The sequence below is a fragment of the Schistocerca gregaria genome, chromosome 11, assembly GCF_023897955.1.
Source record: "Schistocerca gregaria isolate iqSchGreg1 chromosome 11, iqSchGreg1.2, whole genome shotgun sequence".
In the NCBI taxonomy this organism is placed as follows: domain Eukaryota; kingdom Metazoa; phylum Arthropoda; class Insecta; order Orthoptera; family Acrididae; genus Schistocerca; species Schistocerca gregaria.
The window spans coordinates 105607597-105632036 of record NC_064930.1 but is presented as its reverse complement, the minus strand read 5'-3'; the positions used below and the strand labels follow the sequence as shown (position 1 = coordinate 105632036).

At 46.2% G+C, this 24440-nt stretch overlaps 1 protein-coding gene across 1 annotated transcript in view; it reads right to left on the bottom strand.

Moving 5' to 3' along the window:
• LOC126295440 (mucin-19-like) overlaps positions 1–24440 on the bottom strand; it is a 293300-nt gene that overhangs the window by 83841 nt on the left and 185019 nt on the right. Inside the window, exon 6 of the mRNA XM_049987938.1 lies at positions 20409–20739. Coding sequence (XP_049843895.1) covers positions 20409–20739 — 331 coding nt within the window. The remainder of the gene's footprint in view (positions 1–20408; positions 20740–24440) is intronic.

Here is a 24440-nt window from a genome sequence, read left to right as displayed (position 1 = left end):
ATACACAGCGCACCGAAAACTGCTAACGATGGGCATCAGCAGCTGGCGACTGTGCATGTGCCAGTGTTAACATCACCACATTGGCAAATTTGCATGTGGCCATCAGGCACTGGACGTTGGGGCAATGGCAGAGCGTTGAATGGCCTGATGAATCCCTATACTTTCTTCATCAGTGGGAGAGTGCGAATCCATCGTCTCCAGTGGAACAACTCCTTGATACCTGTACCGTGGGACGGACACAAACTGCCGGAGGTTCCATTACGCTTTGGGGAACTTTCACATGGGCATCTGCGAGCGCAGTGGAGCTCGTGCAAGGCACACCATGACGGCCAGGGAGTATCGTACACTGGTTGCAGACCACGTACACGCCTTCATGACGATCACGTTTCCCGACGGCAGTGACATTTTCCAGTAAGATAATGCGCCATGTCACAGAGCCAGGGGTGTGACGGAGTGGTTCGTGGAACGCAGTGGCGATCTCTAGTTGATGAGCTGGCCCTCTGACTCTCCAGATCTGAACCTGTTGCGTTTGGACGTGGCGTCAGAGCACACCGACCCCCTCCGCGGCATTTGCGGGAATTAGGTGACCTACCACAGCCTCACTGCTTCCACACCACGACGCATCGCATCTGTTAACTGCGCCATAGGCGGGCGTATCGGATATTAGACAGGTGGTCATAATCTTCTGGCTGGTCACTGTGTGACGGTGCTTGAGAAACAGCTCGCTTTTGTCGAGTTTCTAGCCGTCGACACGCTGCCCGCCGTCTGCTTCAGCATGACAATGCCACATCGCGCACGGGCGCTGTAACACCTGCGCCAGTCCGTCGCCACGGCTTCACTGTCATCACTCATATGCCGTACGGTCCCGACTTGGCCCAGTCTGACTTTCGTCTGTTTCCAAAACCTTCGAGGAAATCTCTTTGACAGTGACGGAGCGATGCAGCCAGAAGTGAGGTTGTGACCCCGTGAACAGAGTCGAAAATGCAACAGTGATGGTATCAACGAACTGGTCGCTCCTTGGGAGAATCGCGTTCGTCACGAGGGTGGCTATTTTGAGAAATGAGCTGCTTGGGGGAACAAAATGGTAAGCGCCAAAATCACAGTTTCGAGATACAGCACATCTAAAGTTTCAATTGATCTGCAAATCTGAATACTTTTTTTTGAACAGTCCTTTTATTCTGTAGTGATTCTAACATCTATCTTCTACTATACAGACATAAATGAAACTCAGAACTGACTAAAACAAATGATATATCCAAAAATTATTACATTACCATACACCATTAACAACACATAGTGATGGAACATTATATATTAAATTTTGCAGTAAGTCTTCAAAACTGTACTGAAACTGCAAAATCATCCATCACTCTCATTACCAATGTCATCCAAAGCTGTTGGCTTTAGTGACAGGAAAAATCCATGGTGGACAGGAGGTATGTAATGTTGGAGCGACAGAACGTCAGCAACTTTCTTCTTTTCGATAAGCCTTGGCCCACTGTATTTAAGTCGAAGCGTAGGAAGTGGTCCTTGCCTTCCACGTTTCCTGAAGCTTATTTCATGCCAAACGTCATGACAAAATGTCTCGCTGATGAATAAAGATGATGGATATCCGGAGGTCACCTTCCACCTACATACTTTCCTTAGGTTGATATCTCGACCATCAGCTGTCTTCTTTCTGAAGACAAACGCTTCTTTAGAGTGTTGTATTTGATAGAAATCCTCTCTTATCATATTATATACAAGCAATGGATTCTTCTTAGCCGAGTTCTTGATGATCTCGCACCACTGATCTGGACTGTACACATCTTGTACTTGTCGACGAACGTAATTTTCAATTGTACTTCAGGAACATAATGGTATGTACATGCACTTACCATTATGTTTGTGAAACGTCCTAAAGGCAGTATTTTTACCAAATAACATACCCCTGAGTCATCTGAATCGTTAGGAATGTATTCTGGATCCCTCTCGAAGATATTAGTATCATTGGAAGTATATTACTCGTCTTCTGCCATGTTCACTGTTGCCATAATCTCGGAGATGTTTTTACTTGCCGTCATTCTCTCTGTCACTTACCATTATGTTTCCGCAACAGATAGACAGTGGCGCTTACCATTAAGCTCCACCCTGACATCTATTTAGTGAATTTGGAACTACTACTAAGTTTACTGCATCGTGCATCCCACAGGTGGTGCCATTAGCCATCTACCGCAAAATACACGACGATGGCGCTTACCATTGTGTTCCCCCGAGCAGCTCAAATAAAAAGAAGAATAAAGAAGTAGAATGTTATCAATATCTGTTTTATCTAAAAAGCTTTCACAATTTCCACATAAAAAAATATAATAACTATTTTGTCAAAATTCTAAAGGTAGGCCGGCCTCGGTGGCCGAGCGGTTCTAGGTGCTTCAGTTCCGAACCGCGCTGCTGCTATGGTCGCAGATTCGATCCTGCCTCGGGCGTGGATGTGCGTGCTGTCCTTAGGTTGGTTAGGGCTAAGTAGTTCTAAGTCTAGGGGACTGATGACCTCAGGTGTTAAGTCCCATAGTGGTTAGAGCCATTTGACCCATTCTACAGGTAGCGTAGTTATATCAGTTGATCTCCATTTCTTACGACTGTTCGGGTTCGATTCCCGGCGGGCTCAGGGATTTTCTCTGCCTCCTGATGACTGGGTGTTGTGTGCTGTCCTTAGGCTAGTTAGGTCTAAGTCTAGGGGACTGATGACCATAGATGTTAAGTCCCATAGCGCTTAGAGCCATTTGAACCATTCTAAAGGTAGCGTAGTTATATCAGTTGATCTCCATTTCTAAGGAAATGGAGGCAGATAATTCTAGCATTTGCGAAATGGCGATTCAGCAGCTGTTTAACTAGATTTGCAATGTGCGAAGGTGCCCCATCTTGCATAAAAATCATCCCATCCACACATGCAGGCTACTGGAGAGCTGGAATGACGTGGCTGCGCAAAAGACACTCACAGCGCTTACCAGTGACGGTACAGGTAAGAGGACCGGAAGCACCTGTCTCTTCCAAAAATTATGGCCCTATGAAAAACGATGCCGCAAACCCGCACCACACAGTCACCTTTTCAGGATGAAGTGGTAGTGGTTGATTTGCGTGTGGATTTTCCGTTGCCCATATTCGACAATTCTGTGTACCGACACATCCTGTCACATGGAAGTGGGCTTCGTCTGCCCACAAAATCTTCCACGGTCAATCACTGTCCACTTCCATCTGAGCAACAAATTCTAAAGCAAAAGGTCTCTCTTGCTGGCAGGTCAACAGGAATCAACTCGTGCACGTGGTAAATTTTGAATGGACAGCAAAGGAGGATGTTTCGTAGGATTTTACGCACTTTGCTCACGGGTATGTCCAATGTTCGGGCAGTTCTCCGTGCACCACACGTTTGCACTTCACCACTCGTCTCCTCCTGCATTTCTGTGGCCATTGCTTCCACTGACGTCAATTTGTTTCCTCCCTCTACCAGGTTGCACACCGAAAGAACCCGTCTTTTCGAACTTCCGCACCTTTTTCTCCAGACCCACGGCAGTTATCGGACCAGCGCCTTTCTTCAAACCCTTCAGTGTCCGGAACTTCTGCAGAGCGACGAGTGCACAGCTATCACTCTTGTAATACAGCTTTACAAGCAGAGCGCGGTCCTGCACTGAGACAGTCATGGCGAACGTCGCATACGGGAAAGGAGGGAAAGCCGTGGACCCGGCGTGTTTATACCAACTTCAATGGGTCGAGCGCATGACGGGTGTTTCCATTTACGTATTCTGACACATACACCGCCTTCTATTGATCAATTTTCACTATTTTTTTTTTCTTCTGCCATACGTTTTCTCCCTTTTCTGATAATTTTCCGTTCCAATTTCACGCCATTCTGACCGGTGGTGTTATTTCTACAGCGTTTTCAAAGTTTAACTTTAGTTATAACGACGCCGTACATTTTAGGGGGTTACTTAATGGCTCTAAGCACTATAGGACTTAACATGTTCTCGCTTCCCACGCCCGGGTTCGATTCCCGGCGGGGTCAGGGATTTTCTCTGCCCCGTGATGACTGGGTGTTGTGAGCTGTCCTTAGGTTAGTTAGTTCTAAGTCTAGGGGACTGATGACCATAGATGTTAAGTGCCATAGTGCTCAGAGCCATTTGAACATTTTTTTTTCTTACGACTGTTCAATCAGTAAATAAACAGCTTTTTATACGTCCTTTGCGCTAGCCGCCACATTGCTATACCAAACTGCTGGCTTCGGTAGCGCGAATGATACTGTAGGCGGCGTTGCCTGTCTGTCAGTACGTGTGAGCCTGAGTGATTCGCGACGCTCCGGGCGGCCGGTAACAAAAATGTAATTGCCGTGTGGCGAGGGCCTCCCGTCGGGTAGACAGTTCGCCTGGCGCAAGTCTTTCGAGGTGACGCCACTTCGGCGACTTGCGCGTCGATGACATGATGACGATAAGGGCAACACGACACGCACTCCCGGAGCTGAGGGATCCCCCGACTCAGGCGTGAATCGAATCCGGGCCGCTAGGTATGGCACACCGTCGCGCTGGTCAGTCATCTACCACGGGCGGACGGCCGATAGCAGATGCATGCCCACAGGATGTCGGAGGCAGCAATTCTGAGCACCTGCGAGCCTTACCGCGGCACTTCAACATTTGCTATGGTGCGGTGTGAGATGTCGTTCGTGACACGTCGACGTTTCGTAAAGTTCGCTGGGTGCCCAAGTACCCGACAGACGGCCACAACGACCGGCGAATGGCGGCAAGCTGGGATCATTTAACGCGTTACGCTGCACAGCGGCACGCCTTTCTCCAGGTAGTCGTCAGTGTTGATGAGCCGTGGGAATAGCGCTACCCGCCCGACACCGCGCAGGGCTCTGTGGAGTGGAAACCTGCTGGTTGCCCAGTAAAAAAAAAAAAAAAAAAAAAAAAAAAAAAAAAAAAAAAAACGCGTGACTCATTCCGCCAGGAAACAGCTCCTGACCGTGTTCTGGGACACGCGCGGTGTGCTATCGGTGGACTTTGCCGAAAACGGGAGCACTGTGAATGCTTTGAAACTCTGGTTAAGTTGCGTCGTGCCCTTCGTGAAGGACACCACGACATTAACGCTGGCGGCGTCGTACTTCTTCGTGACAACGCTCACACCCATTTTGCTGATCCCGTACGTGAGAAAATCGCCAGATACTCCAAGCAAACGGACTTCTACGGACAGGGGGTACCGAAACTGGCACCAAGGTGGGAGAAATGTGTTGAGAACGTTCGCAACTACGTAGAAAAGTAGGTAAAATCGGCAAGTTCATTTGTGATTTTTTTTGGTAGTACTGTTACCTATTAAACTTTTTGATAATAAAATTGGAGCCGTGCGTGGTTCGTATGCCCAGCATCATGCATTTTACACCATGTTTTTAACGTACTTCTACCTCACTCCGTTACATTACTGGTGTCACTGAGTTGCAGCTTTGCCTGACCGTGAGCGACGCTAGAAGCAAGCATCAATGTATCCCCTCTCGTAGTAACTTCGCTCGACTGCTATTACTGCCCCGCTCGCTGGCGTAGTTGACTTCGGGTCTGCCAGTCAGTTGGAACGCGTCTGGAGCGCAGTCCGGACCTGCCGGTCGGGGATTTGCAATGCGGCACCGGTGCTGTCGGGTTGGAGCAGCAGTGAGGTCTGCGCCGACACGGCTCGCCCAACCATCCATTACCGCCACGCATCACCTTAGCCGGGCCACGGTCTTGGTGGATCGGCGGTCGGTCGTCCTACCGGACGAGGCGTTTTGGATCGCCGATCATTCATGAGTCGGCTGTGTGTGTGTGTGTGTGTGTGTGTGTGTGTGTGTGTGTGTGTGTGTGTGTGTGTGTGTGTGCGTGTGTGTGTGCATCAACTCCCGATTTGTCTTCGTGCATGCTTAGTTACAGGTCCTCGTGCAAGTCAGATTGTGTGTATAGTCAGCGTTACTTCGACTGACGACTATTTTCGATGTTGTCGGCATTCTGCGGACGAGGGAAGTTATGTCCGCGCGGTGCAGTCTGCTGGGTCCGCTGGCGGTCCCTGCGCAGTGCCGGAGCGTTGGAGCTGTCCGACCGCTACGAGCTCCGTGACTCACCGACCCAGGACGTCGCAGTTGAGTAGTGGTTTCAACTACCCAAGCCACGTCCATTCGTGTTGTGTGATTCGTTTCGGTGGTTCGCTGTTTTGGGGAGGTTTTCCTGTGAGCAACACCGAGTGTGTGTATTGCTGAAATTTAGGCGCCATGTGGAGGAATTAACTACATTGGTTGACTACAATTCAAGTGTACCAGCGGAATTTTTCCGGTTACCTGCCCTGGCCACTAACGTAACAGACGAGATACTGGCAGAAGTAAAGCTGTGAGGACCGGCCGTGAGTGGTGCTGGGGTAGCTCAGTTGGCAGCCGGCACGGTAGCTCAGCGTGTTCGGTCAGAGGGTTAGCTGCCCTCTGTAATAAAAAAAAAAAACTGAGTTGATCAACAACGAACTTAAACGGATGTCTTACGACGTCCGCCCCGAGCAGATGCACCGAACAAAGGAGAACAAATAGAGATTAAAAAAAAATTTGGTAGAACACTTGCCCACGAAAGGCAAAGGTCCCGAGTTCGAGTCTCGGTCGGGCACACAGTTTTAATCTGCCAGGAAGTTTCATATCAGCGCACACTCCGCTGCAGAGTGAAAATCTCATTCTGCAAACATCCCCCAGGATGTGGCTAAGCCATGTCTCTGCACTATCCTTTCTTTCAGAAGTGCTAGTTCTGCAAGGTTCGCAGGAGAGCTTCTGCAAAGTTTGGAAGGTAGGAGACGAGATACTGGCAGAAGTAAAGCTGTGAGGACGGGGCGTGAGTCGCGCTAGGGTAGCTCAGAAAGTAGAGCACTTGCCCACGAAAGGCAAAGGTCCCGAGTTCGAGTCTCGGTCGAGCACACAGTTTTAATCTGCCAGGAAGTTTCATGTTGTGTTTTAATTCTCATGCGCCGATTAGTGGCAACCAAGTCGTTTGTAGGACGGTACGTGGCTGTCCCCTGCTTGGGTTCCCACACATCAAGTGTAGTTGGGCTCACCACCTGTCTCACCTAAGTGAACGAGGGCAGACCGACCCCCTGGAGGCTTCTGGGTGCTGTTTACTGTTTTTCTCACCGGTGTTTAATTGTCTATTTATAATCTATCATAGCCAATGATAAAAGGAATATTCTTGGTTTTACTGTCTTTTATGTAAGTAAGTTTGAATTCCGGCAAGTAGATATTTGCTGAAAGTTTATTGTCATTGTGTTGTCTTTTCTTTCAGTCCGGTTTCAGCTACTTAAAACTTAAGAGTTATGGTTATATATATTTTTTTAATTTTAGAAAATCAGTTGCCAGCATTCAGCCTCGGAACCTTATTCTTAAAATTACCTTTCAGGCTTAAACATTGTGACCTTCTGCCATTGAAAGGTTATGGTAGTGTATTTTAAAATCTTGAAAAGTTCATTGCATGCCTTCAGCTGTTTGTATTGCATTTTGTTTATGTTTGTCTATCCACCCTTGCCTTGATGCTGTGATATATATATATATATATATATATATATATATATATATATATATATATATATATATATATATGAGGGCTATCCACAAAGTACACTACATTTTGCAATTAAAAATAAATAAAGTATTGGAATTTTTTCTATTATATACAGAGGAAAGCCACACTTAAATACTACTTTTCTACATAGTTGCCATTTAAATTAAGCCACTTATCGTTGCGATGAACAATCTTGGTAATTCCTTCGCCATAAAATTTTTGTGGATAGCCCTCGTATATATATATTATTTAATTTGTAAGTGTAACTGCCTCTAATCAGTCACTTGAAATTTACATTGTTGATTTTTAAGTTTTCTTGTTTGGAGGCCTTCAGTCGTGAAAGATTTGGAGTTTGGAACTCGTAGTTGTAAAAGTTCGGCTATGTGCTGCTTTCGTTGCAAATGTTCACAATGGTTCAAATGGCTCTGACCACTATGGGACTTAACTTCTGAAGTCATCAGTACCCTACAACTTAGAACTACTTAAACCTAACTAACCTATGGACATCACACACATCCATACCCGACGCAGGATTCGAATCTGCCAACGTAGCGGTCGTGCGGTTCCAGACCGTAGCGCATAGAACAGCTCGGCCGATCCGGCCGGCGGTTGTAAATGTGTTATTAAACTATGATAAAATACAATTTTAAGGTGAAACTGACCCCAACCTTATTTTGTCCTTTCAACAATCCTAATCCAGCGGGCTTAGCGGGCACATACTGTGCGTCACTTGGCAATGTTTCCTCCCGAACAGTCTTTTTTTTTTCACCTTTCTCAAAATATCTTCTGTGTGATCGTTACAGTTTAAGCTGGTCGCAACTGTAGCACCTAGGTATTTAGCTGTGCCTGCAAATCCAGGCAGAGATTGCTGGAATTGTGGCAGTGCCGCACACTTTTCTTTTCTTTTTCAGGCGTTTCTTCAGAGAATCGGCGGCGGGCAGGTGTTTCCGCGCTCGTGGGAGCTCTCTCTCCGAATTAAATCTGGCGGAGAAATTTCTGGGGACGGGGAGAGAGATAAGGAGAGAGAGAAAGCAGGGATGGGAAGCAAGAAGCCACGCCGACCTTGGCACCTGCCGGGCGCCGCCTGACTTGGCCTCCCCAGGGAAAGCGCGTGGCCTCCCGTGGCGCCTGCGTAGCGGCGACGTGGACCGTCGCAGCAGGGGAACAGGCGAGCAGGTACAGGGTCAGAACCCGGCACCTCCCCCTACACGACAAGTGTTCTTCACCGACATCGTCAGGAGGGCCCCAGGGAAGCGTGACAAGATCCGCTACCTCTCTCTCTCTCTATGTGCACACAAATGATCTCAACGACGGGATGGGTAGCAATCTGCGTCAGTTTGCAGTAGGGGGATACAACAAGGCGTACACAAAATTTACACTACTGGCCATTAAAATTGCTACACCAAGAAGAAATGCAGATGATAAACGGGTATTACATTTTCACGCAATTTGGGTGCATAGATCCTGAGAAATCAGTACCCAGAACAACTACCTCTGGCCGTAATAACGGCCTTGACACGTCTGTGCATTCAGTCAAAGAGAGCTTGGATGGCGTGTACAGGTACAGCTGCCCATGTAGCTGCAAGACAATACCACAGTTCATCAAGAGTAGTGACTGACCTATTGTGACGAGCCAGTTGCTCGGCCACCATTCAACAGACGTTTTCAGTTGGTGACAGATCTGGAGAATGTGCTGGCCAAGGCAGCAATCGAACATTTTCTGTATCCAGAAAGGCCCGCACAGGACGTGCAACATGCGGTCGTGCATTATCCTGCTGAAATGTAGGCTTTCGCAGGTATCGAATGAAGGGTAGAGTCACGGCTAGCAACACATCTCAAATCTAACGTCCCTGTTCAAAGTGCTGTCAATGCGAACAAGAGGTGACCGAGATGTGTAACCAATGCCACCCCATACCATCAAACCGGGTGATATGCCAGTATGGCGATGGCGAATACACGCTTTCAATGTGCGTTCACCACGATTCGTCAAACACAGATGCGACCATAATGATACTGCAGACAGAGCCTGGATTAATCTGAAAAAAAATGACGTTATGCTATTCGTGCACCCAGGTTTGTCGTCGAGTACATCATCGCAGGCGCACCTGTCTGTGATGCAGCGTCAAGGGTAACCGCAGCCACGGTCTCCGATCTGATAGTCCATGCTGCTGCAAGCGTCAGCGAACTGTTTGTGGAGAGGGTTGTTGTCTTGGAAACGTCCCTATCTGTTGACTCAGGGATCGCGACGTGGCTGCAAGATCTATTAGAGCCATGCGGATAAGATGCCTGTCATCTCGACTGCTAGTGATACGAGGCTGTTGGGATCCAGCACGGCGTTCTGTATTACCCTCCTGAACCCACCAATTCCGTATTCTACTAACAGTCATTGGATCTCGACCAACGCGAGCAACAATGTCGCGATACGATAAACCGCAATCGCTATAGGCTACAATCCGACCTTTATCAAAGTCGGAAACGTGATGGTACGCATTTCTCCTCCTTACACGAGGCATCACAACAACGTTTCACCAGGCAACGCCGGTCAACTGCTGTTTGTGTATGAGAAATCGGTTGGAAACTTCCCTCATGTCAGCACGTTGTAGGTGTCGCCACCGGTTCTAAAAAGCTAATCATTTGCATATCACAGCATCTTCTTCCTGTCGGTTAAATTTCGCGTCTGTAGCACGTCATCTTCGTGGTGTAGCAATTTTTATGGCCAGTAGTTTGTGTGCGAACACTTCAGGTTAGGTTTTACCTTGGCTCTCATTGATACCGAATGAAACAACAAGTTCACTGTGCGATGACATTTAGGGATTGTAGCCGGATCACGTTGACTTCTTGCCACGATATTTCGGCTGGGCGACACAGTGACGGACACTCACCTGAAGATGGCTGGACGATCGCCAGCCGAAATATCGTGGCAAGAAGTCAACGTGATCCGGCTACAATCCCGAAATTTCATTGAACATTCAGTATGCCGGGAAAACTTCAAGAATCGCAACCAGTACACTGTCACCAGTCACTGTTTAATTATATCCGCAACGCGTTTCGAAAGTTTAAACCTCCATCATGAGGTGCATTTACATGTGTTAGTATCACATATGTGTGTGTTATGTTACGATCTTTGGGAGAGCTCGTGGCACTATCTGGCGGTGAAACCAGAACACTATTTCTGAACACGGTTTTGGCAAGGCTTTTGATTAAAAAGCTGAAACTGTATCCAAAGGTGAAAATAAAACAATTATCTTTGAATCTCAGCCAAAACTGTTGTTTATGTATACAATTTTACTACTCCTGGACAACATAATTATTGTGCTTAAAGTTTGCAACATGTCACCTAATTACACACACGAGTATAAAATTTAAGTTACGTAGGTGTTCATTTTAACTGAAAATACTGAAATACGTCGAAAACTGCATATAAGATCAGTAAAAAAATTATACAAATGAAATGACACGATTTCAGAGTCTTTACTGGTCTCATATACAGGGTGTTACAAAAAGGTATGACCAGTCTTTCAGGAAACATTCCCCACACACATGGAAAGAAAATATGTTATGTGGACATGTGTCCGGAAACGCTTTCTTTCCATGTTAGAGCTCATTTTATTACTTCGGATCCCATTAATCGTGAAATGGAAGCACACAGCATCAGAATGTACCAATGTGACTTCAAACACTTTGTTACAGGAAATGTTCAAAATGTCCTCCGTTAGCGAGGACACGTGCATCCACCCTCCGTCGCATGGAATCCCTGATTCAGCCCTGGTGAGTAGCTTATTGTGTCACAGCCGTCCACAATACGAGCACGAAGAGTCTCTACATTTGGTACCGGGGTTGCGTAGACGAGAGCTTTCAAATGCCCCCATAAATGAAAGTCAAGAGGGTTGAGGGCGTTGAGGCCACGGAATTGGTCCGCCTCTACCAATCCGTCGGTTACCGATCTGTTGTTGAGAAGCGTACGAACACTTGGACTGAAATGTGCAGGAGCTCCATCGTACATGAACCACATGTCGTGTCGTACTTGTAAAGGCACATGTTGTAGCAGCACAGGTAGAGTATCCCGTATGAAATCGTGATAACGTGCTCCATTGAGAGTGGGTGGAAGAACATGGGGCCCAATTAAGACATCACCAACAATGCCTGCCCAAACGTTCACAGAAAATCTGTGTTGATGACGTGATTGCACAATTGCGTGCGGATTCTCGTCAGCCCACAAATGTTGGTTGTGAAAATTTACAATTTGATCACGTCGGAATGAAGCCTCATCTGTAAGGAGAATATTTACATTGAAATGAGGATTGACACATTGTCGGATGAACCATTCGCAGAAGTGTACCCGTGGAGGCCAATCAGCTGCTGACAGTGCCTGCACACGCTGTACATGGTACGGAAACAACTGGTTCTCCCGTAGCACTCTCCATACAGTGACGTGGTCAACGTTACCTTGTACAGCAGCAACTTCTCTGACGCTGACATATGGGCTATCGTCAACTGCACGAAGAGTTGCCTCGTCCATTGCAGGTGTCCTCGTCATTCTATATCTTCCCCAGTCGCGAGTCATAGGCTGGAATGTTCCGTGCTCCCTCAGACGCAGATCAATTGCTTCGAACTTCTTCCTGTCGGGACACCTCCGGTCTGGAAATCTGTCTCGATACAAACGTACCGCGCCACGGCTATTGCCCCGTGCTAATCCGTACATCAAATGGGCATCTGCCAACTCCGCATTTGTAAACATTGCACGGACTGCAAAACCACGTTCGTGATGAACACTAACCTGTTGATGCTACGTACTGATGTGCTCGATGCTAGTACTGTAGAGCAATGAGTCGCATGTCAACACAAGCACCGAAGTCAACATTACCTTCCTTCAATTGGGCCAGCTGGCGGTGAATGGAGGAAGTACAGTACATACTGACGAAACTAATATGAGCTCTAACATGGAAATTAAGCGTTTCCGGACACATGTCCACATAACATTTTTTCCTTATTTGTGTGTGAGGAATGTTTCCTGAAAGTTTGGCCGTATCTTTTTGTAACACCCTATAGATATGATTTTACGTGTATAGACTAAAGTGGCCGGGAATCGAACCACTGTCTCCTGCTTACGAGGCAGGTCCATTAGCCACGAAGCGACCTTCGCACAGCGGTTCACACAGCTGCCGTTGTCGAAACCGCTATGCCCAGGCGCCTTAGGCAGTAGTACACGCGCCTGGTAAGCTGGTGTAGTTGGAATGTCTTTCTAAACAATGTCTTTTACGAATCCCCACACGAAAAAACCCAGAGACGTCAAGTGTGGCGCACGAGCCAGCCACGACACATCTCCTCCGCGTCAGATCCAACGATTTGGGAATTGTCTCTGCAACTCATTTCTAGCCATCGGCGAGAAATGTGCCGGACACCCATCATGTAGATACCACTTTCTGTTCCTTGTTCCTGACGGTAATTCTTCCAATAACAGATCTAATGTTTCTTGGAGGAATGTGGTGTACTTCCTACCATTAAGATCTCCTTCAGTGGAATAGGTGCCTATAATTCTGTTCTCCAGAATCCCGCACCATACATTTACCGACCACGGTTTTTGGTGTGCAACTTACCGCAGCCAACATGGATTTTTAGTAGCCCAATAATGCATGTTATGCAAATTAACATTTCCTTGGATCATGAATGTAGCCTCGTCAGCAGGCCCGTGTGGCCGAGCGGTTCTAGCCGCTTCAGTCTGGAACCGCCCGACCGCTACGGTCGCAGGCTCGAATCCTGCATCGGGCGTGGATGTGTGATGTCCTTAGGTTAGTAAGGTTTAAGTAGTTCTATGTTCTAGGGGACTGATGACGTCAGATGTTAAGTCCCATAGTGCTCAGAGCCTTTTATCTTTTTTAATTTTTTTTGTGTCTCGTCAGCAAATAGAATCAAATTGACTAATGTTTCATCCCTCTGAATCTGAAGTTGAGCCCATCGACAGAATTCAATGCGACCCATGCTATCCATACCAGATATATCTTGTTGGAGACTGGTATGGTAAGGGTGGTATTTATGACGATGCAGAACACGAACAACACTACTCTGGCTCATGCCAGATTCCCTTGCGATTTGATACGAACTAACACAAGGATCTCGAACCACAGTGGCAAGAGTACCAATTTCCGTTTATTCGTTAGTAACTTTCCTTTGCCGGATATGTTTCCTATGCGTTAGAGACCCAGTTGTTCACAATTTATCGTAGACATACTTAAATGTACGACGTGTTGGGTGAGTACGTTGAGAATACCTTTCAGCGTGTAAGTCTCTAGCTCTACCTGAATTTCGCTGACATTCTCGGTAAATGAGAAGTATATTCACTTGTACTTCGAAGGAATACATCGTTCACATTCGTTTGATTCGACGTTACTAGTCTTAGCATTCCTATAAGTGTTGTAGTGCGAAATGGTGTTTACATGTCAATGGCACGTTAGATGGACTCGCCGTATTCGGAGAATATTTACTTCAAATGGTGCAAATGGCTCTGAGTACTATGGGACTTAACATCTGACTTCATCTGTCCCCTAGGACTTAGAACTACTTAAACCTAAGGACACCACCCAGATCCATGCCCGAGGCAGGATTCGAACCTGCGACCGCAGCTGTCGCGCGGTTCCCGACTGAAGAGTCTAGAACGATTATGTAGTATTTGCGCGATATACGAGAAAGAATTGTAAGAGCATGTGCTTCGATAAGTGCCAAAATGATAAGGAATACCATTCAATCCATGACAAGACGATTGATACCAATACTTCGAACACCTTATGTAAGAGGTCGTTCATGCCACCATTTTGACTTTCGTTGACCTTCAAAGACCTTACTGTTACACATCCTTGGATTCGTCTCGATAGCCGCTATCAAAAAATAAGTACCAAACTATTGCATCCCATTTAAAAAAGCAAAGTTCGTATCTCTGACGCGACCCAACCCAGAAACAAAAAACCAACGTCATATTATGGCCACCGTTGTCCAATGCAACACTGTCCCACTAACTTCTCAGCTACTATCATACTTTCGGAGTTATTCTAGGTGGCAATAGTTAACGAATCGCCCTGTGTATCCGTGAAAATGTCTGTTATAGTATCGTGTAAACGTCTGAAATACATCGGTCAAGGATATTCGCGATTTTTGATAATGCCGTTTTCTCTTTATATAATATATATTATGCAGACAGGTTCAAAAGTGACTGTACATACTTCGTGCGTCTGAAGTGTGGATCAAAACAAGAGTAAAATGTTAAAAACATAGTTTCAGAGGTATGACACATAGTGTCAATCGTGGTATGGATTACATCATGGTCCAGTTCAGGCTTCCGGCGTGTTTGCCTCTGTATTGACTGATGTTGCTTTGTCGGCGGTGTGCCTGCACGTTTCAGTCAGGAGGCAAGAGAGAAACTCAGTGTCACTTATCCCGAAAGTGGGCAGGTAGTATAGGATCGGTAGCTCGGCTCGCCAAGTCCCCAGATCTTAGGCCATGGACTGTTTTTCTTTTGGGGCCATCTTAAAGAGCTCGTGTATGGAGCCTGCAGTTGAGAATGTGGCACAACTACAGCACTGAACAAAAAAATATCTGTGCAACTGTACAGAATGAGGTGAGCGGAGCCTGCGTCATTCCGAGAACGGCAACAAGTGGAGCAAATCACTGTCTTCGCCCACTTTGTACGTATCCCAGGGTGAACGTACAATATGAGGTTGGGTTAAATGTCGAGACCCTTCGCGTCGTTTCTTTCTGAGAAGAATTGATTTAGTGTTGTCTGCGGTGCACTTGTGATCCTTACTCTAACGCGTGACTCTGAAATGTAGCAACTCCACACAAAACTTTCTACAACGTTTTACTCTATTCTGGAGACACAAATTTCACCCTCGAAGTTGCACATATTTTGAATTACCCTGTATATTTACATACCATATATACACTGATGGCCATTAAAATTCCTACATCACGAAGATGACGTGCTACAGACGCGAAATTTAACCGACAGGAAGAAGATGCAAATGATTAGCTTTTAAGAGCATTCACACAAGGTTGGCGCCGGTGAAGACACATGCTACGTGCTGATATGACGAAAGTTTCCAACCGATTTCTCATAAACGAAAAGCAATTGACCGGCGCTGCCCGGTGAAACGTTGTTGCGATGCCTCGTGTAAGGAGGGGAAATGCGTACCATCACGTTTCCGACTTTTTTATAAAGGTCGGATTGTAGCCTATCGCGATCGTGGTTTATCGTATCGTGAAATTGCTGCTCGCGTTGGTCGAGATCCAGTGACTGTTAGCGGAATATGGAATCGGTGGGTTCAGGAGGGTAATACGGAACGTCGTGCTGGATCCCAAAGGCCTCGTATCACTAACAGTCGAGATGACAGGCATCTTATCCGCACGGCTGTAACGGATCGTGCAGCCACGTCTCGATCCCTGAGTCAATAGGTGGGGACGTTTGCAAGACAACAACCATCTGCACGGACAGTTCGACGACGTTTGCAGAAGCATGGACTAACAGCTCGGAGACCGTGGCTGCGGTTACCCTTGACGCTCCATCACAGACAGGAGCGCCTGCGATGCTGTACTCAACGACGAACCTGGGTGCAAGCATGGCAAAACGCCATTTTTTCGAATGAATCCAGGTTCCGTTTACAGGATCACGATGGTCGCATCCGTGTTTGGCGACATCGCGGTGAACGCACATTGGAAGCGTGCATTCGTCATCGCCATATTGACGTATGACCCGGCGTGATGGTATGGGGTGCCATTGGTTACACGTCTCGGTCACCTCTTGTTCGCATTGACGGCACTTTGAACAGTGAACGTTACATTTCAGATGTGTTACGACCCGTGGCTCTCCCCTTCATTCGATCCCTGCGAAACCCTACATTTCAGCCGGATAACGCACGACCGCATGCTGCAGGTCCTGTACGGGCCTTTCTGGATACAGAAAATGTTCGATTGCTGCCCTGGTCAACATATTCTCCAGGTCTCTTACCAATTGGAAACGTCTGTCAATGGTGGCCGAGCAACTGGCTCGTCACAATACGCCAGTCACTACTCTTGATGAACTGTGGTATCGTGTTGAAGCTGCATGGGCAGCTGTAGCTGTACACGCCATCCGAGCTCTGTTTGTCTCAATGCCCAGGCGTATCAAGGCCGTTATTACGGCCAGAGGTGGTTGTTCTGGGTACTGATCTCTCAGGATCTGTGCACCCAAATTGCGCGATAATGTAATCACGTGTCAGTTCTAGTATAATATATTTGTCCAATGAATACTCGTTTATCATCTGCATTTCTTTTTGGTGTAGCTACTTTATTGGCCAGTTGTGTATTAAAAAAATATGTAGGCTGTATCCATCCCAAAGTGTATTAGACTATCATGTAAATATTTGAAACTCTTCGGTCTACAACTTATCTTTGTACAGGATCTAACAAAAATGTACGGCAAAAATTGAAAACACGTTCCTCACACGTAGATCACGAAATTATGTTAAATAAACATGGATCTCGAAATGCTTTGTTTCCATGTTACAACTCATTTTCCCATCTCATTAATCGTGGGAAACACACACTAATAGAACGAACCAGCATACCACATGTAACTTTTTCTCACAGGCGATGTTCAAAGTGCCCTCGGTGCAACACGCATCAACTCGCCGCCGTTATGAATCTCGGATGTGCTGGTGTGTTCCTGGAGCACTGTGTATGGTTACGTGGTCTTCCATGATACGGCCACGGAGACTCTTAATATTCGGTTGTGGTATTCCGTACACAAGAGCTTTCAAATGTCCCCAAAAACAAAAGTGCAGTGCGTTTAGGCCCAAAGAAAAAATGTTTTCAAATGGCTCTGAGCACTATGGAACTTAACTTCTGAGGTCTCAATTCCCCTAGAACTCAGAACTACTTAAACCTAACTAACCTAAGGGCATCACCACATCCATGCCCGAGGCAGGATTCGAACCTGCGACCGTAGCAGTCGCGCGGTTCCGAACTGAAGCGCCTAGAACCGCTTGGCCACTACGGCCGGCTTAGGTCCAGAGAGAGTAGAGGCCAAGCAACTGATCCACGTCTACGCATTCATCTGTGACCGAATCTGTTATTTGGTAGGCAACGGACATTAATACTAAAATGAGGAAGTGCTCCATCGTGGATGAAGTGTATGTTTTATTCGCACAGCTAAAGGCACACCTGCTACATCTACATATATACTCCGCTAGCTACCAAGCGGTGTGTGGCGGAGGGCACAATTCGCGCCAAAGTCATATTCCCCCCCTCCCCACCCCCCGCCACCCCACCCTCTCTGCTCCACTCGCGGAAAGACGACTGTCTGAACGCCTCAGTACGAGCTCTAATTTCCCTTATCTTTGAATGGTGTTCATTGTGCGATTTGAAAGTTGGTGGTGATAATATGTGCTCTACATCCTCGGTGAAAATCGGATTTCGGAATTTAGTGAGCAACCCCTTCCGCTTAGCGCGCCGTCTATCTGCAAGTGTGTCCCACTTCAAACTTTCTATGAGACTTTGGGACCTTCTCAATCTCTTGAATCAGACCCAACTGGTAAGGGTCCCACACAGACGAACAATACTCCACGACCGGACGAACGAACGTGTTGTAAGCTACTTTCTGTGTTGAAGGACTGCATCGCTTCAGCATTCTACCAACAAACCACAATCTAGAATTCGCCTTACCCGTTACTTGTGTAATCTAATCACTCCACTTCAGATCATTTCGAATAGTCACAGCCAGATACATGACTGATATTACCGCTTCCAAAGACTGGGCATTTATTTTGTACTCGTACATTAATGGGGATTTTGTCCTCGTTATAAGCAGTGGGTTACACTTACTAATATTGAGAGATAAGTGCAATTTATTTTCTGCAAATTCTCACTGATTTGTTCACAACTTTCGTGTGATACTACTTTCGTGTAGACTACAGCATCATCGGCAAACAGTCTAATGCCGCTGTCAATACCATCAGCCGGCCGGAGTGGCCGTGCGGTTCTGGGCGCTATAGTCTGGAGCCGAGTGACTGCTACGGTCGCAGGTTCGAGTCCTGCCTCGGGCATGGATGTGTGTGATGACCTTAGGTTAGTTAGGTTTAATTAGTTCTGAGTTCTAGGCGACTGATGACCTCAGAAGTTAAGTCGCATAGTGCTAAGAGCCATTTGAACCATTTGTCAATACCATCAACCAGATCGTTTATGTGAATCGTAAAAAACAGCGGACCTATTTCGCTGCCCTGGGGCACACCTGATGTTAACGCTTGTTTCTGTTGAAGTCACCCCGTTCAGGGCGACATACTGCTCTCTATCTTTAGAAAACATTCTATTCAACAGCATATGTCATTGGAAAGACTGTAAGCGCCCAGTTTTTGTAGCAAGCGACACTGCGGAACTGAGTCGAACACCTTTCGAAACTCGAGAAATGTGGCATCAACCTTGGAGCCAGTATCTAGAGCCTGTTGTATATTATGCACAAAGAGGGCCAGCTGTGTCTCGCATGACCGCTGTTTTCTAAAACCGTGCCGGTTTCTGCAAATGAGCTTCTCAGAGTCTAGAAAGGTCATTATGTCTGAACACAAAATATGTTCCACGATTCTACAACAAATCTCCGGCCTCGGTGGCCGAGCGGCAATAGGCGATTCAGTCCGAAGTCGTGCGACCGCTACGGTCGCAGGTTCGAAACCTTCTCGGGCATGGATGTGTGTGATGACCTTAGGTTAGTTAGAGTTAAGTAGTTCTAAGTTCTAGGGGGCTGATGACATCAGATGTTAAGTCCCATAGTGCTCTGAGCCATTCTACAACAAATCGATCTCAGTGAGATTGGCCGGTAATTATGTGCATGCGATTTTTACCCTTTTTATAGATTGCACTGTGGAACTTTCCGCTGTTCCAATGATCTCTGATAGATAATGGATAAATGGTTCAAATGGCTCTGAGCACTATGGGACTTAACATTTTAGGTCATCAGTCCCCTAGAACTTAGAATTACTTAAACCTAAGGACATCACACAACACCCAACTATCACGAGGCAGAGAAAATCCCTGACCCCGCCGGGAATCGAACCCGGGAACCCGGGCGTGGGAAGCGAGATGCGGGCAGATAATGGATAAGAATGGTGCTATATTTGTAGCATCGTCAACACAAAACAGATCAGGTTGAATATTGTCTACGAAATTATAACTTTGTCCGTTGAGCCTGGGTGGGAGAAAGTGAGACCCTACCAAACAGTCACCAACAGTGCCGGCCCAAACACTGAAAAGAAATCTTTTCGTGTGCATTGACGTCTGCCCGTACTTGTCACGGTTCACGCGGCTCACCCCGTCGGAGGTTCGAGTTCTTCGTCGGGCACGGGTGTATCTGTTGTTCTTAGCGTAAGGTAGTTTAAGTTAGATTAAGTAGTGTGTGAGCTTGGGAACCGATGAGCTGCGCAGTTTGGACCTATAGAACTTATTCCAAATTTCCAAACTTTGGAAAAACTTACAATCTGATCTAGTTAAAACTCGTTGGAGAAAATGAGTTGTAACATAGAAAAGCATTTCCAGATCGTTTTTCATATAACATAATTTCTTCGTCTACATTGTGGGGAATGTGCCCTGCAATTTGTGCCATACATTTTTGCTACACACTGTATAGTAGTACGGGTAACTATCAACACCTCAAGGTATTGACACTTTTCTGTCAATACTTTCAAGACTACAAAACTTTTATTACGGTACTACTTGTGAGTGACCGATACGCTTCCGTCAGTACCGCGTCCCTAGCCGAAACCCGCCTGAAATGTAGGCAGAGGGATTCGAAACCCAGGAGTAGGAGCGCAGCGTACGTACCTGCCGCCTTCGCCGTCCTCTCGGTCCTTCCTGTGGCCGTGCTTGCGGACGGAGTTCACCACCGGCGGCGCCGGGGGCGGCGGGGGAGGCGGAGGCGGCGTCGTGGTGGTGGTAGTGGTCGTGGTGGTGGGCTCCGGGGTGGTCGTGGTGGTGGTTGTGGTCGTCGTGGTCGTGGTGGTGGTGCTGGTGGTCGTGGAGGTGGAGCTGGTGGTGTCGGAGCTGGCGGCGTCGGGGGCGGCGTCGGGGGCGGCGGACGAGTCCGCCTCCGCCGTGTCGTCGTCGTCGTAGTAGTAGTAGACGTACTCGTACTCATAGTCCTGGCCGTTCGGTCCTGCAAGTAGGGGGACAGTGGGGGTTCTACCTGTACCTGCACAGCCAGCCTCAGAATCATCTATCATTTAAATGTACAAAGGCCCCAACAGTTATGAAGCAACAATTTTGCAATAAAAAGTAAGAAACACTGTGTACAGGTTGTCCTCAAAGTCTGGGTGCATAAGAGATTCTAATAAATTCTAATAAATGTGCTGTATTTTACAAATATTATGGAGTGTAGCCAGGTATGGAAGTGAAACATGGACGATAAATAGTTTGGACAAGGAGAGAATAGAAGCCTTCGAAATGCGGTGCTACAGAAGAATGCTGAAGATTACATGGGTAGATCACGTAAGTAATGAGGAGGTATTGAATAGAATTGGGGAGAAGGGGAGCTTGTGGCACAACTTGACTAGAAGATGGGATCGGTTGGTAGGACATGTTCTGAGGGATCAAGGGATCACCAATTTAGTACTGGAGGGCAGCGTGGGGGGTAAAAATCGTAGAGGGAGACGAAGAGATGACTACACTAAGCAGATTCAGAAGGATGTAGGCTGCAGTAGGTACTGGGAGATGAAGGACCTTGCACAGGATAGAGTAGCGAGGAGAGCTGCATCTAGCCAGTCTCAGAACTGAAGACCACAACAACAACAACAATAATAAAATAAATTTTAAGAATTTTAATAATTTTTTTTCAGAACGAATTATGGCTCTTTCTAAAGAAGAACGAGTGGAGTTGGTCGTCTGAAACGTCCGAGGAAGACGCTTGTACGGCATCGCAAAATTGCAGGAGAATTTAACTTCGCTAGATTCATTGTCACCTAGTCGTTTTATTGCCTTTGGGAAATTAAAGAAACAGGCAGTTTTATGTTCTGGAGGAGAACTCTGAGGACTGCGCTCTGGCTCTGGGGTACCCAGAGGCCACTGGAATGGGCGTCGATCGGCCGCTGCAATTTTCGTATCTGAACAGATGAGAAATATTATTTGTGGCGTTATATTAGACAGAAGGAGTACCGAAATGTCCTCAAAACAACTGCTGAGCTGAAAACAGACAAACAGGAGGTCATCGACAGCATCGATGTTCCGACACTTCAGCAGCCCGTGCAGAATTTCGTTATTCGCCTGCGGCACATGATCGCCAATGATGGCAGGCGTATCGAGCATGTCATAGCCTAAATCCGAATATCTGTACTGAGGTTTACTTGTCTAATAAAACATGTGTACGCCATAGTTTATAACTAACTTATGTTTTATTCTTATATAGGAGCTATCAAAAATAATCATCGAATTTAAAGAAATGCTAACTATTGTGTTGTTTGAAATACGTGCTGTTGGATAGAGCAAACCCTCGAATTTTACAAGGGAACCTGCCCATCGCACCCCCCTCATATTTAGTTATAATTAGGCACAGTGGATAGGCCTTGAAAAACTGAACAGAGATCAATCGAGGAAACATGAAGAAGTTGTGTGGAACTATGAACAAAATAAGCAAAATATACAAACTGAGTAGTCCATGCAGTGTGGGAACAATATGAATATCTATAATTTCGTAGGCTTCTGCGGCCAGAGTCAGTCGACATAAGAGTTTTCTGTGTTTGGTACCGCGTCATAATGAAAAAACTACTGCTGCTATACTATATAACTATAGCAGCAGTAGTTTTTACATTATGACGCGGTACCAAACTAACTATAGCAGCAGTAGTTTTTACATTATGACGCGGTACCAAACTAACTATAGCAGCAGTAGTTTTTACATTATGACGCGGTACCAAACCCAGAAAACTTTTATGTTGTCAATATGAATATCGCATTGACATTGCCGTGCATCTCAAGGGGACATATTGAACAACTACGATAAGGTATGAGAAAAGAGTTTTTGAGTTTCCTATTCGTCAAAAAACAACATTCATTGTAAATGTTTGTTAGTTTGAGAAATATAAACGTGCCAAATCAAATGATTCTCTTTGATACACCCTCCAATAATTCAATTTTAGCGTAATAGTCGTGTGTAAACAAAAGTCCAGTAGAGTGCACTAAACTACATCTGAAAACCGACAATGCTTATTGTTATTGGTTCGTTGTTTAAGCAGTAATGGTTGTTGACTGTTCAGAGTGCTTGCAAGGATGTAGGGGGAAACATGTAGAGTCGAGTGTAGGACTGTTGATGTTTTTAAAAACATCGACATTTAAAAGAGTATCAAAAGCGCCCTCGATATGTCGAAAAAATGCATCAACATATCGACGGGGAAAATGTATTGGCATCTAAAAATATCGGGTGTTCATTGTAAATAAACTGCCGGTTTTAAAACCGTGTTTTTGAGTATTGATTCATTATTAGATATTCTGTACACCAACAAGCTAGCAGCCTGATTATCCCGCGTAGAGCAAGAATTGAAATCGATGCACGTACTTGCTTGGCCGTAACCACTTTGCTGGCAATGGTATAACTAAATGTAAGTGGCACAATGAAAGGTGTCCGATGGGTCCGTCGTTCGGTTTCGTCACATATCGGATTTGTTCGGAACACTTCATGTCAACTTCCCTGGTTTTTTTTGTATTATTTTTTTCCATTTCTGCAAAGTCCAGCGACCTAGCAGTTGTAATGTCAAAATTGCGTGGGCACGCTAAACGTTGCATTTTCTGTCGGTAGCGCCGAGTGCCGATTACGTCAGCATTTCCCCCCAGACGTCTCCACCCACCGCAAAGACCGATCTTGTCATTTAGAGCCGCGCGGGATTAGCCGAGCGGTCTGGGGCGCTGCAGTCATGGACTGTGCAGCTGGTCGCGGCGGAGGTTCGAGTCCTCCCTCGGGCATGGGTGTGTGTGTTTGTCCTCAGGATAGTTTAGGTTAGGCAGTGTGTAAGCTTAGGGGCTGATGACCTTAGCAGTTAAGTCCAATAAGATTTCACACACATTTGAACATTTTTTTGGCATTTAGATTTTGATTCATGAAGTTAAGCAGCTGTTTGTGAAGAATGTCGATATGAAGAAATAGCACACTAGGTGCGTTGAAAATTGGTTTTTAGCCCAAAATGGTGTGCTATTTCTCCACATCGATAATCTTTGTTATTCGATTCTCACTCCTACGTCCCAGGGATACAGGACTTCTTCTTTGTGCCACCTATACCTGATATACACGGTCAAGGAGCAAGCCTGGACGTGATGAAAGCTTAACAAGTAGGGAGACTCCTCCATGCAGTGTGCTCGCAGCACGTGGTCTAGGAGCTAGTGTTGCTGCCACTGAATCACAGGGTCCCTGGTTCGATTCCCGACCGGGTTGGGAATTTTCTCTGCCTGGGGACTGGGTATTCATCACCATCACTCATCACAGTTGATGGATTGGATTGAGTTAAAATTTTGTAAAAATTGGGACTTTGCATGGGCGCTGCTGACCACGTAGCTGAGCACTCCACAAATTAAAAATTATCATCCATAAAGTGAAAGTAAAATGATGTTCTACTACAATTTCAAAAGAACAACATCAAATATTTATCGAAAATTGCGAAAGAAGTATAATATATAAATAAATATGTCGGCACTTGATACTGCCATTTCGATATTTATATGTTACCGATATTTATCGATAGCTGAAGATGAAGTGGGAGATATGACACTGCGTGAAGAGTTTGACAGAGCACTGAAAGACCTGAGTCGAAACAAGGACCCCGGAGTAGACAACATTCCATTGGAACTACTGACAGCCTCGGGAGAGCCAGTCAT